This window comes from Hibiscus syriacus, unplaced genomic scaffold (genome assembly GCF_006381635.1).
Source record: "Hibiscus syriacus cultivar Baekdansim isolate YM2019G1 unplaced genomic scaffold, ASM638163v2 tig00110044_pilon, whole genome shotgun sequence".
In the NCBI taxonomy this organism is placed as follows: Eukaryota; Viridiplantae; Streptophyta; class Magnoliopsida; order Malvales; family Malvaceae; genus Hibiscus; species Hibiscus syriacus.
Genome location: NW_024062574.1, coordinates 1,367,680 through 1,380,099, shown reverse-complemented (window position 1 = coordinate 1,380,099; position 12,420 = coordinate 1,367,680). Strand labels below are relative to the sequence as shown.

General features: G+C 34.7%; 1 protein-coding gene and 1 pseudogene across 1 annotated transcript; one reads left to right on the top strand and one right to left on the bottom strand.

Moving 5' to 3' along the window:
* Positions 1-5,410, top strand: LOC120213807 (ubiquitin-conjugating enzyme E2 5B-like). Its single transcript, XM_039211874.1, has 5 exons — positions 1-141; positions 248-351; positions 4,218-4,355; positions 4,432-4,535; positions 4,942-5,410. Exons 2-5 carry the CDS (start codon positions 282-284, stop codon positions 5,083-5,085), a joined length of 456 nt encoding a protein of 151 aa, XP_039067805.1. The 5' UTR covers positions 1-141; positions 248-281; the 3' UTR covers positions 5,086-5,410.
* A 1,102-nt stretch (positions 5,411-6,512) lies between these two features.
* On the bottom strand, positions 6,513-9,164 carry LOC120213641 (annotated as a pseudogene).
* Positions 9,165-12,420: the final 3,256 nt, after the last annotated feature.

Genomic DNA, 12,420 nt, shown 5'->3' with positions numbered 1-12,420 from the left:
GAGATTAATATTTGAAGTGTAAAATCAAGGGATTGCGGGTGGAGAAGAAGCAGTTGTGGGTTGAAGGCAGGGATCCAATTTTGAAGTCTGCAAAAGCAAGGGTTCTCTTTCCCCCAACAATTTCTCTCGCTTTTCTCTGAGGTATTCCCTACCTGCAACCTTCTTCTTCCTTATCAATTCCATATATTTTCTTGTACGAGATGGCTCTTTTTGTTGTTTATTTTTGGTTCTCGAGGCTCAAGCCCAGGTAGATTCCTTGTTTTCTATTCTATTCAACCGTCATGGCTTCAAAGCGGATTTTGAAGGAACTCAAGGATTTGCAGAAGGATCCACCTACTTCTTGCAGTGCAGGTATCATCTCAATTTCTATATATTTAATACTTGCTTTTTGTTATTTGATGTTGAGTTTTGTGTGCTGTGTTTTTGGTTATGTATGATCAGAGCACCCTTTCATTTTCCCCAATTGCGTCGTTTGTTTTAGTTTATGAATGAATCGATTAAAAGATTGCTTTATAATTATATATTTGCTGAAACACCCTTACTCGTATTAAATTCCTAAATACGAGTAAGAATGTCACACACTAATTTACTAACATTCACTAGAAGTTATTCATTCAAAAATTACAATTAACCATATATTGATTTATCGAGTAATATCAATTTTTATTTTTTTAATCAAACTAATTCACTAGAAGTTATTCATTCAAAAATTACAATTAACCATATATTGATTTATCGAGTAATATCAATTTTTATTTTTTTAATCAAACTAATTTCGATTTAAGTAACAACTTAGTAGTTCATAACTAAATAAAAAAATTATAATGGCCCAAATTCAACCTTAATTGATTTCTCCATTTTTATTCTTTTGTTTACCGGATATTATACTTGTAATTCATTTAATCATTTTCAACACTAATATAACTATCCATCATTCATTTTAATAACATAAACTTGTTTATAAACTACCACAACTAAGTTTAAACTAGTTTATGATCATCCATTACTAACATATACATGCCAACTAGTAAAATCAAAATACATTAGATAGATGTCATTACTGATACTATAGATATACTCTTCAATAAGTAGGATGCCAGGTACTCCTTACCTTGATTCCTGCTTTTTTACCTACGCATGAAAACCATCAAATGCTAAGTATATACTTAGTGAGACAATCATAGTAATAGTCGATGCAATACAACGCATAAATATAAATAAATAACAATATTCAATGCATTATGATCACTTTACATGTATTTCAATCATGTTATCATATATTAATATGATATAAACCACATATAAAATTTCTTATTAATGTACTTGTCATTCATTCCTAAAAGCCCATATGCTTATTCACATGTTTATCATTTATTAACCAATAATCATATCCTAAATATAAGCTTATGAGAACTCTGGGTATACGAGTCAAAATACGCATCGAAGTGCTAATACACATAAGGTCATTCCCACCATAATACACATAAGGTTGTGTCCATCATATTACACATAAGGTCGTGCCCACCATATGCGCTAAATGTCCTTTATATACACTATAGTGCTAAATCAAATAAGTAGCCTACTGCTAGACTCTATGGCATGCCAATCGTAGCACTGCCCCTCAATGACATACTTGGACATATAGCCTATATTTATTTCATCTATGACAATGTGTATCAACATAATTCAGCATTGGACAATTCATACCCGAAATAACATTCATGATAAATATCATATATAAACTAGTGATTCATGCATTTATATTCAACTTTTGATATTTAGAACATGTCAAATATATGATAAATGACATTAATATCATGTCATTATGAACAAGGTAAACTCATCGCAAGTCTTTCTAATGATGTATAAAACATCCATGTATCATGTTATGTATGCATTGCACTCATCTCGACACTTTTATATACAAGTCAAAATATAAGTCTCACTACTTTAAGCTTGACCCGTTTCCTTTCCTTTGTTTCTAGTTTGATCTCGGATTTGATTGATGTCTATAAATACATCAAACATAAAACATGAATAATCAAAAGCACATGTTAGTATCCATCCAACCCATGAGCATATAGGGTAGGAAAAATTTATAAAATTCAATGTAACATTGTAATTATAATGTTTCCAACATTTTATTTTCACCTTTAACTTTCTTGAATTCAATTTTAAAACCACAATTTCACCTCAATGTTTTCTCTTTTAGGCTTTAAGGACTAATCATAGAAATTTCACAATTCAAATCTCACCAAATCAAACCTTGAAAGATAATAAATATCATAAATAAGTCACTTTGAATTTTTCCATAATTTTTTCCTTAAAAACCCATATGACCGAATATAATCCATCGTCATCCAAGGTGATTTTAAGCCTTAAACAACTTCTTTAGGCATGTATTAAATTTCTACCATAACCTTTATCAATTTCAAGTTTAAAATATAATTCTTAAACTTTTCTTAAGGTGTCATTTTGGTCACTATTAGGATTCAATCACTCTTCCTCATTTCCAAGTTTGAATAAACATGCTAAGACATACAACATCATGTTCTCATCATATCTAACGTAAAAATCGATTCAAAACGTCACCCTTTAACTTTTCATTTTTTTTAATTGATCCCTAAAGGAAAACTAATGGATTTTTCATCATTTAAACATTAAATCAACATCACAACACTTATTTCATCATTTTCAAGCCTTAAAACATCAAATTCAATCACCCTTCGTTTACCCTTTTCATAAATTTAGGGTTATAAGCATGAACTACATGAACAAATGGTACCAAATGAAAGAGAATTTAATGGAGAATAAAATTGTATTTCATGTCTTAAGCTTAAATCTAACCAAAAAGCCTTGAAAATCAAATTCAAAACTTACCTTGGTGTTTTAGGAAGGTCACGACAGCAGCAGGGGGATTTCAATAACTTTCTTGAATTAATTTTCCTTTTATTTTAGTCTTTTTTGGATTTTTATAACTTAAATTAATTTAAAATTCATTTTAATCCAAATTGACTACTTTATTTTTTAAGATCCAATGTTCCTAATCATTCCACATGTCAAATTTATCATCCAAGGGCTGAAGTTAAACCATGAAGTTAGTAGTTACCAACTTTGTCCCTGTAAAGTTCCAAAATTACAATTAAATCCAATGGTTCAGATTTAATATGGAAATAAACTTAAATCCAATGGTCTACATTAAATCTTATGATTTTTAAATTTGTAAAAGACATTTTTCGCCCTATAATCTAGCAAAATTTCCTGAATTTTTGATTCGATCCGATTATTTAAACTTTTACCCTTTATAGATTTTAACACAAACTCCGTACTAAAAGTCTGAGTGACACCAAAACGTTATTATGAAGGATAACTATTCATTTACGGGAAGAAAATATATACTTTTGAAAATTTTCATTTTAGCCCCTGATCTTTTTCAAGTTTATACTTTAGCCACCAAACTTTATTTTATTCTTTTTGGTCACTATCCAATTTTTTGGGTATTATATTTGCACACAAAAGCTTGCTTTTATCTGATCTCGGTTCTTATCTCTGAAACTTTCTTCTCATGAATGCTTGGTGTATCCGAAACTTATTTGATTGGGATGCTTTGTAGTGTTCTTTGACCATTATGGTAAAAATGTTTCTTTCCATCTGATTAGAAAATAGAGAGCTTGTGTTGATTCTTGGGTATAGTTAAGTGGCTTTTAAGCCGCGACTCTCTCTTAGGTAGTTAGGTCTGAGGGTGTTTTTGGATTACAATTCATTGCTATTTTTGCGAACCATTATTGTCGAGGGATCTTCCGAATCCTTTGGGGAAGGTTGTGAAGCACCGTCTGTCTAACATCCGGTCAAACCCCCAACAATCGGTACTGTATTCATAGGGCGTATGTGCTCAGTTTTAGTCTCGGGAGTTGGTCTACCGTACTCCTGAAGAGGGTGCTACAAGGGTTGAGATAGCCACAGGCAAGCCCACCAAAAAAACTAAATTGTTTGCGTTTGGTGGGGTCCGGACCCTTGTTGTAATAATCTAAGGCATATATGACACTTCTTGGGTGATATGGTATCACTTGTGAATCTTATTATTGTGAGTGTGTTGTAAGGTTGTGAGCATGCATTCTTCCTTTTCTTTTAGTTAACAAAAGGATAATTGTTAATGGTCATATGCATCGATGGATGTTATTTAATAACCTTCGAGTGCTTTGCATTGTTTGTGATAGGTCCTGTAGCAGAAGACATGTTCCATTGGCAAGCAACAATTATGGGCCCCTCTGATAGCCCTTATGCAGGAGGTGTATTTTTGGTTAATATTCATTTTCCTCCGGATTATCCGTTCAAGCCTCCTAAGGTACTATACCGTACCCCTTCGTGGTATGTGTGAAGACTTTTTAGTGGTAATATACTCTTTTAATGGATGATGCCGATTTTTTTTAGGTTGTATTAAGACCAAGGTCTACCATCCAAACATTAATAGCAACGGGAGCATTTGTCTTGATATCCTAAAAGAACAATGGAGCCCTGCACTAACCATTTCCAAGGTTTGACCATACCCCGATTAATATCATATGGTAATTCTAGTACGTTTCGGCTTTCATTCCCAGTGAGATTCATTTGAATCTGGATGCATGCGCATCAACTTGAACCATTCACTGCTTTTATTTTGTGAGTTTAGTTTTATGTCAGGAGATTGAATGATAAATATCATAATTCACGACCCAAAGACTCTCCTTCATCAAATTCAAATATATCTCACTGGGAATATATATACACCTTACATCGCTTTCAACAACGAACCGTTCTATTAGTATCACTAGTCCTTACTTGCATCGACTCTGCTACCGCTGTTGGTGCTTATTGGAATTTTAAGTAAATTTGGTCAAAATCAGTAGAGTTTGTTTCAAAATAGTAATGCCTTATAGAAATACTAACTCGAGTGCAAATCAGGTTCTGCTTTCTATATGCTCATTGTTGACTGATCCTAACCCCGATGACCCTCTTGTTCCTGAGATTGCTCACATGTATAAGAATGACCGGGCCAATTATGAAGCTACTGCACGCAGCTGGACCCAGAAGTATGCAATGGGTTGATGGTGGTTAGCATTTGATACCTACGGGTTTTGTACGTCATCAGATGTTTTACCGTTCTTCTATCTTGTTCTCGGAACAGGGATTATGTTTTCGTAAAGGAATTTGTCATGGTGTTTATACATTCGGCGTCGGAGATACGATTACCGAGCACCTTGCGTTCCAAGTAAAACAAAACTTGTTATGATCGTGCTGAATGTTCTGGCTATTGTTATGAAATCATTTTGTCCCGATTTAAATTTATAATTTCCATGCTTACAAGAATGGAAAATGGACAATCAATGAGCAACAGGTCTTTGTATGAATGAATGCTGTAGTTTTTGGTTCTTGTTCTGGTTGCATGGCCCTCATCCGAAATACAAGAGCTTTTCTGGGATAAATCTAAAATATTTATATGGAATTGTATACATGAAAGTTGGATCATGGAAGTGTATTAGGGGTGGGAAAAATTTGATTCGAAAAAATATTTTTTTAACTCGATTTGTAAATTTATAAATTCGACTTGAAAAGAAATTCAAGTGTATAATATATAAAAATATATGAAGAAATATATATGTATATTGTATTTTTTGGATACAAATACGTATATTGTATATGATTATAAAGAAATGATATGTGTATAATATATAAAAAATATGAAGAAATATATATGTATATTGTATATGATTATAAAAAATCATTTAGTATAATGATGTCATAAATATTTATAACTAAATTTAAATAAAAACTCGAATAATTTGACTTGATACCAAAAAAATTTAAATAAAATTTGAGTTATAAAATAGTATTTGTCAATTTGATCGCCTCAATTTTTTTGAGTCGAGACCTAAACAAGATGGTGTGGTGCAAGTTATACGAAAATTCAGCGATGGGAATGGGTCGGGTCATGTTTTTTATCAACCCGACCAAAAAATATAGTCTCCACTCGAAATCCGACTAGAACCCGATCTAATTTTTTGAGATATTACCTAACCCTACTTGAAATAAATATATTTATAAAAATATTATATTTTCAATAAAAATAGGGATCTAATTGAAAAAATTATATACACAGGGTTATTATTACAACTATCTCTGAATATATAAAGTAAATTTATATTATTTTTCGGATCGAATTAGGTCAAATATTTTTATTCTAAACTCGAACCAGATCCGCTTCGAATATTTTATATACATAAAAAAAACTCAACTAGAACCGACCCGAACTTATTTTTTTTAATCCAATCTGAACTGATCGGATCGAAACCCGTCGGATATGAATACCGTGGCCATCCCTAATATGGAGGCCAAGTAGCTGTATTGTTCCGATGTCACCCATTTACTTTTGCATTTAGCGCAACATCTGATTTTGACCAAAACAAATGCATACTAATAGATCAAATGAATACAACAAATTAAAAAAAATGGATTCCAATGATGGCTATGGCTCTTGTCATGGCCATTGCCAATGTCGAATGTGCTAGGTTAACGCCCTTTCGGGTTCATGATCTGTGAGAAAACAGCACTCGGTGTTAACCCGTCGGAGTCGGTACTAGCTAGGCTTTGACCGCCGATGCTCATACTCGTACTCATTCCGCTACTCCTTGAATCGGTCACATTACCAACGAAACCGGGTGATGCGTTACAATCTTTCTTGGCTTTACATGTTATGTCGTCGTACATCCCGTCCTCGATGTCCATTCCACTGATTCCCTTGCCACTCTCGTCTGCGCTCTCTTGTAGTTGCAAGGCGAACTCCAAGTTCCACAGCACATCACCCATCGACGGTCGATCGATTCCTTGATCGGACGCGCATTTCATTGCGGTCTCGGCAAACTTTTTGAAACATTCTGGTGCTATCTTTCCTTTGAGATAAGGGTCCATGATTTGGTCAAGGATGCGTTTCTTGTGACAATGTGGTGCCCATTCTGCAAGGCTCACTTGCTCCTTTGGCAGCGTGGGATTCAATGCTGGACGAGCGCAAAGGATCTCGAACAGGACGACCCCGAATGAGTAAACATCGGATTTATCGGTTAGCTGTTGCCGCCTGAAGTACTCAGGATCCAAATAGCCAAAGTTACCCTTAACTACAGTGCTCACATGAGTATGATCCAATGTAGGGCCGGTTTTCGACAAGCCAAAACCAGAAACTTTCGCTACCCACTTTTCATCGAGAAGAATGTTTGCTGTCTTGACATCACGGTGAATGATCGTGTTTTTCGCACCAGTGTGGAGATAGTGCAAACCGCGAGCAGCCCCTGTGCATATTTCGAGCCTCTGCTTCCATGGAAGAGGGGGATTTTGTGTTTTGTATAGATGTTCACGCAACGTTCCATAGGCCATATAGTCATACACTAGGATCATCTCACCTTTCTCTTCACAGTAGCTGATCAACGAAACAAGGTGACGGTGGCGGAGCTTCGAAAGCATTTCGATCTCAGTCTGGAACTCATGTACACCTTGATCTGATAGCGGGTTGTCCCGTTGATTGCTACTTTAGTCGTCCCACCATCAATTTCACCCTTGTACACTTCGCCAAAACCTCTCAACCCAAGGAGCAAAGCATCATCAAAGTTATTTGTGGCAGCCTTGATCTCAGAGAACGAGAAGTGTCGGCAAAGGTTCGAAGGCAGGGAGGAAGCATAGCTCCCGGTGGTAGTCGTCTTGGCCGAGCCTGAAGAATGCGAATTTCCATACAATGAAAGAGGAAGCCACTCTGATGGACCATCACTTGTGCTTGTGTACTTCCCATGCCTACGACGACGCAAAGCAACGAAAACACAGAAACCGATTACAAGCATCAGGACCACTCCACCACAAACTCCCCCGGCAACAATGGCCGTCCGGTTCTTAGAACGACCTGTATTAGACGGCAAAGCCAACGACGGGTCCACCGCGTCCTGTTTAGGACCAGGGGTCGGATTAGGCCCTGCAAGGTTGTTGTTCGGATCATTTACCTTGAATATCTCCACACCGTTTAAGATTGCATAATAATACTGAGGCTTGTTAGTCTTGTCCGGATGCAGCGCAAGCCAAAGATCCTGCTGAGAATTCCCACCGGGAACAACCACAACATAATCTTTATACAATGGAACATCGACTTGTTCCGCCATGCCGATCACATCAACGCCTTGCTCGGCCGTTTGATTATTGAGGAAAACATCAAACACTCTCTGATTGATCTTATCAGGAAATTCACAGAAATGTAACCTCACCGAGTAAGAGAATCCAGGATCAATGCTGAATAGCCATGTCAAATTGTAGATATCGTTTATTTGAGCATTCGGCCCCATCGATCTCGCCGTTGTGTAAACACTCGTCGGAGCGATATACGTCGGAATCGTCCCGTAATCGACGGTGACATTCGGATCAGCAGATGCAGAAACACCAAAGGCAGCACCAAAAAGGTAAGGATGATCGTCATACCAAGACCGGAAAAGACCGGTATCACCGGAGGGCAAGATATCGTTTCCGCCGACGTTCAACCGATAAACATTCTCCAGAGCCGTGGTGTTATCTATGGTGAACGGAGCTTGTTGACCGACGACCGGTACACCGTCAAGATTACTGTAAATATCAGGCATTGACAATACCTCGATTCCATTCACAAACGCATACGCGTTACTGGAAGAGGGACTAAACGTTAAGTTCAAAAACTCGCCATCGACATTAATGGAGTATTCCTTGACGACGAAAGCATAATTCAAAGCTTCACTCGTTTGAGCGGCGCTGAAATTCTTGAGCAGAGTAAAGGAACCGCTGGTGACCGAAAACAAAGCACTGGTTGCATTTCGGCCGTCGTATGAATTAGCGTAGAAATATAATCTTACGAATTTCCGGCCGGCGATCACCGGGAAACTGTAGGTGAAGTTGGAACGGAAAACGCGGGCCGTCAAGTACGGAACTTGAGAAACGACTGAGTTGCCGATTCCGGCAAGGAACTTGGACCCGTTATCCGGCGTCCACTTTCGATTATCGTTGTCGGGTAGCTCGGATTTTTCGCCGCAGTTTAGGAGGATTTTCTCGGTTGGTACATATTCAGCGGCTGAGATGAGTTGAAAGAGAAGCAGCAAGGAGGCGAAAATGGTGATTGAGTTCCTCATGGAGAGTCTAAACCAAGTTCAGAGAAGGAAAAGATTTGATCTTTGATAACAAATGGAAAAAAACAAAGGAAACCCAGAATTCCTCAGCTAAAAGGGATTAAAGATTTGAGATCCAAAGGACAAAAGGTAGCTATTTGAGAAACGAGAGATAGAAATGGAAGACGATGGCTAGAGGTTGAAGGAGAAGAAGCATAACCGACCGCCCTTTCTAGTTTCTGTCTGAGTTAGTTGATCATTTTTATTAAATTATTTATGTTTGTTAGTTGCATTTTATAATTGGTTGCAAATTCAACGTTCAATTAGACGCTATAAGCTTAGAATGATATCTTCTCAAATTTTTCTAAAAACAATTAGGTAAATTATAACGATCACCGGTAAATTTTACTCTATCTCCTATTTTACTCACCGTAACTTGGATTCATTTTTAATTTCTTCATTAAATTTAAAATAATTAGTATTTTTAATCACTCAGTCGTTAAATATTTAACAGTGTTAAAACGACACCATTTAAAAAAACAAAACTTTCCCCAAAAGATTTCATTTTGCATATATATAACAACTCATTTATAACGTCATTTTGTGAGAAAATGAGTAAGTGATTAAAAATGTTAATTGTGTTTAACTGAGTGAGAAAATTGAATAGATTTAAAGTAAAGTAAATAAAAGAGGAGAGAAAGTAAAATTCAGTGATGATTGGTGTAATTTACCCAAAAATTAAAAAGCATGACATGGAGACAATGCAAATAGGCTTTGATATCTACATGAGTAAAAGGAATGATGATGGGACAACAGATAGATGACGCGTTGCGTTACTTAACGCATTCTTCTTTAGTTGGGGTGTTTCTTTAATCCTCTTTCCGTCGCTAAAATACCAAAGTGGCGGTGCGTTTTTTAGAGTTCGGCTGGAGATTTTTAATTTTGGGTCCAAATGGAATATTGCATATGGGAAGGGTGGCCCACATCCAGGTGAGCCAACTTGCAAACCTTAATTTATTTAGGGTAAAGTAAAGTAATGGTCACTGAACTTTTCTAAAACTTTCATTTAGGTCTCCCAACTTTTAAAACTTGCAATACAGTCCTCCAACATTTATTCTGTTTGCAATATGATCCCCGATGTTATATTGTCGTTAGTACATTTGCAATATGGTCACTGAACTTTTCAGGTGCTTGCATTTAGATCCCTCAACTTTTAAAACTTGCAACACAGTCCTTAATTTTATTCTAAACCCCAAATTCATTTTCAATTTCGAGTTTTCTTTAGAAAATAAATATGAAAATTTTATCTTAAATATTGTTATATCATAGTCTTATAAAATCAAAGCTTATAAATATAACCTACAAAACTTATTATAAGAGAAATAAAAGAGAGAATAAACTTTAGAAATTCAGATACTAAATAAAAAACCATGAAATTCGTTCCAAATAAAGTCAATAAGTTAATGAATAAAAAAACAATTTCAGTATGATAATCCCTAATAATTAATTAATGATTATAGATCTTTATACTTAATGTGTACATGTTCATAATTAATTAAGGATTATAAAACTTTAGTATGTACCAATTTGATTTGAAATATGCTACTCTTTGTACTTGTGTAAGTATGATAATCCCTAATAATTAACTAAGGATTATAGATCTTTATACTTAATGCATACATGTTCATATTTGACTTGCACGTTTATGTGTGTGAACCTTATAAAATAGTATAGAATAAATGTATACTATTGAATTTTATAAGCTAAACGTCCAGATTGCTTTTGTGTGCATGTTACAAGTTTCTTTATTCACGATAGGATATCAACATTAATGGAAGAGTCTCAATGAATCATTTGAGTACGATAAATGATTACTTAAGTGGACATATAAATATTGAAATATTCTAGTTAAGTTTGTAAATTTATTTGTATATTTGTTTTTAATAAAAGAACTTCGTTTTTTGCATAAACAATTTTTAACTTGAAAAATTTACGGATGTTGAACATATTTCATCATATTTCATTCAACGGGTTAGTGTCTGGTTCAAACGACCATTAATTTTTTAATATAAAGAGACAAGTTTGAACATGCGGATAATAATGTGATCATTATGTAACTTTTAATAGTCGGAGACTTGATAAAACAAAACTCTTAAGACATCATTTTGTAACTTTTAATAGTTTGTGAGACTTTATAAAATAATATCATGTAATTAAAGGCCATTTATATATTTTAAGCATTTTTTAATTGACTTGTAAACTAGAAGTATTTTATATAAACAATCACGATAAAATAAGTAAATGCACCTTGAATAGATCTATCTCGTTCGATGAAAGAACTTTTCTAAAGGAAATTCGAGATCGAAAAGGAATTTGGGGTTTAAAATAAAATTGAGGATTGCGTTGCAAGTTTTAAAAGTTGGGGGACCTAAATGCAAGTGCTTGAAAAGTTCAGTGACCATATTGCATACGTACTAACGGCAGTGTAACATCGGGGACCATATTGCAAACTGAATAAATGTTGGAGGACTGTATTACAAGTTTTAAAAGTTGAGGGACTTAAATGAAATTTTAGAAAAGTTCAGTGACCATTAATATACTTTACCCATTTATTTATTACACACTAGTGATTAAAATAGAAGTTAAAAAAAGTTGAGGTATGGAATTTTTAGTTGTCCCTTCTTTTTTTCTTTTGTTGCTTTTGCTATTTTGACTCTCTAGGAGACACATCTACTTTTAGGTTAATTAATTTACTTAATATCATACAAATTAAATGATCTCAATAGTTAAAGAAATAGTAACAATTCTTAAAGATCTTAAATTCGAACACCAACACTTACAGTATAAATGATTGAACGTTCATGATTAAATTATTGAAATATTTAGAACAAATATTACTTTATTATCATATTAGCTTCAGAAAAAAAAAAGAATTACTTAATACCGTTTTAAGTTGGCATGGTATGATCATATGCGTGAGGGAGCATCTTATACGAAGTTAATCTTTTGTGTGCTTATGTTTGCTATGGTGTGGCTCAAATGGTTGTCGTACCTTGATGATCTCTTATAGGTTATATTTTCAATAGGTGTTGATAAGCTTAGGTACATATAAAACCAGACAAAATTGGCTCGATAGGTCAGGTGGGTAAAAAAAATTAGTTTATTAAATAATCTCTAAAATTAATTTGAGATCTACGATAAATGTTACATTGCAAGAGAAACCCGTCACACCAACGTGACGAATTTACCTAAATAATATTTTTTATTCAAACTCATCATG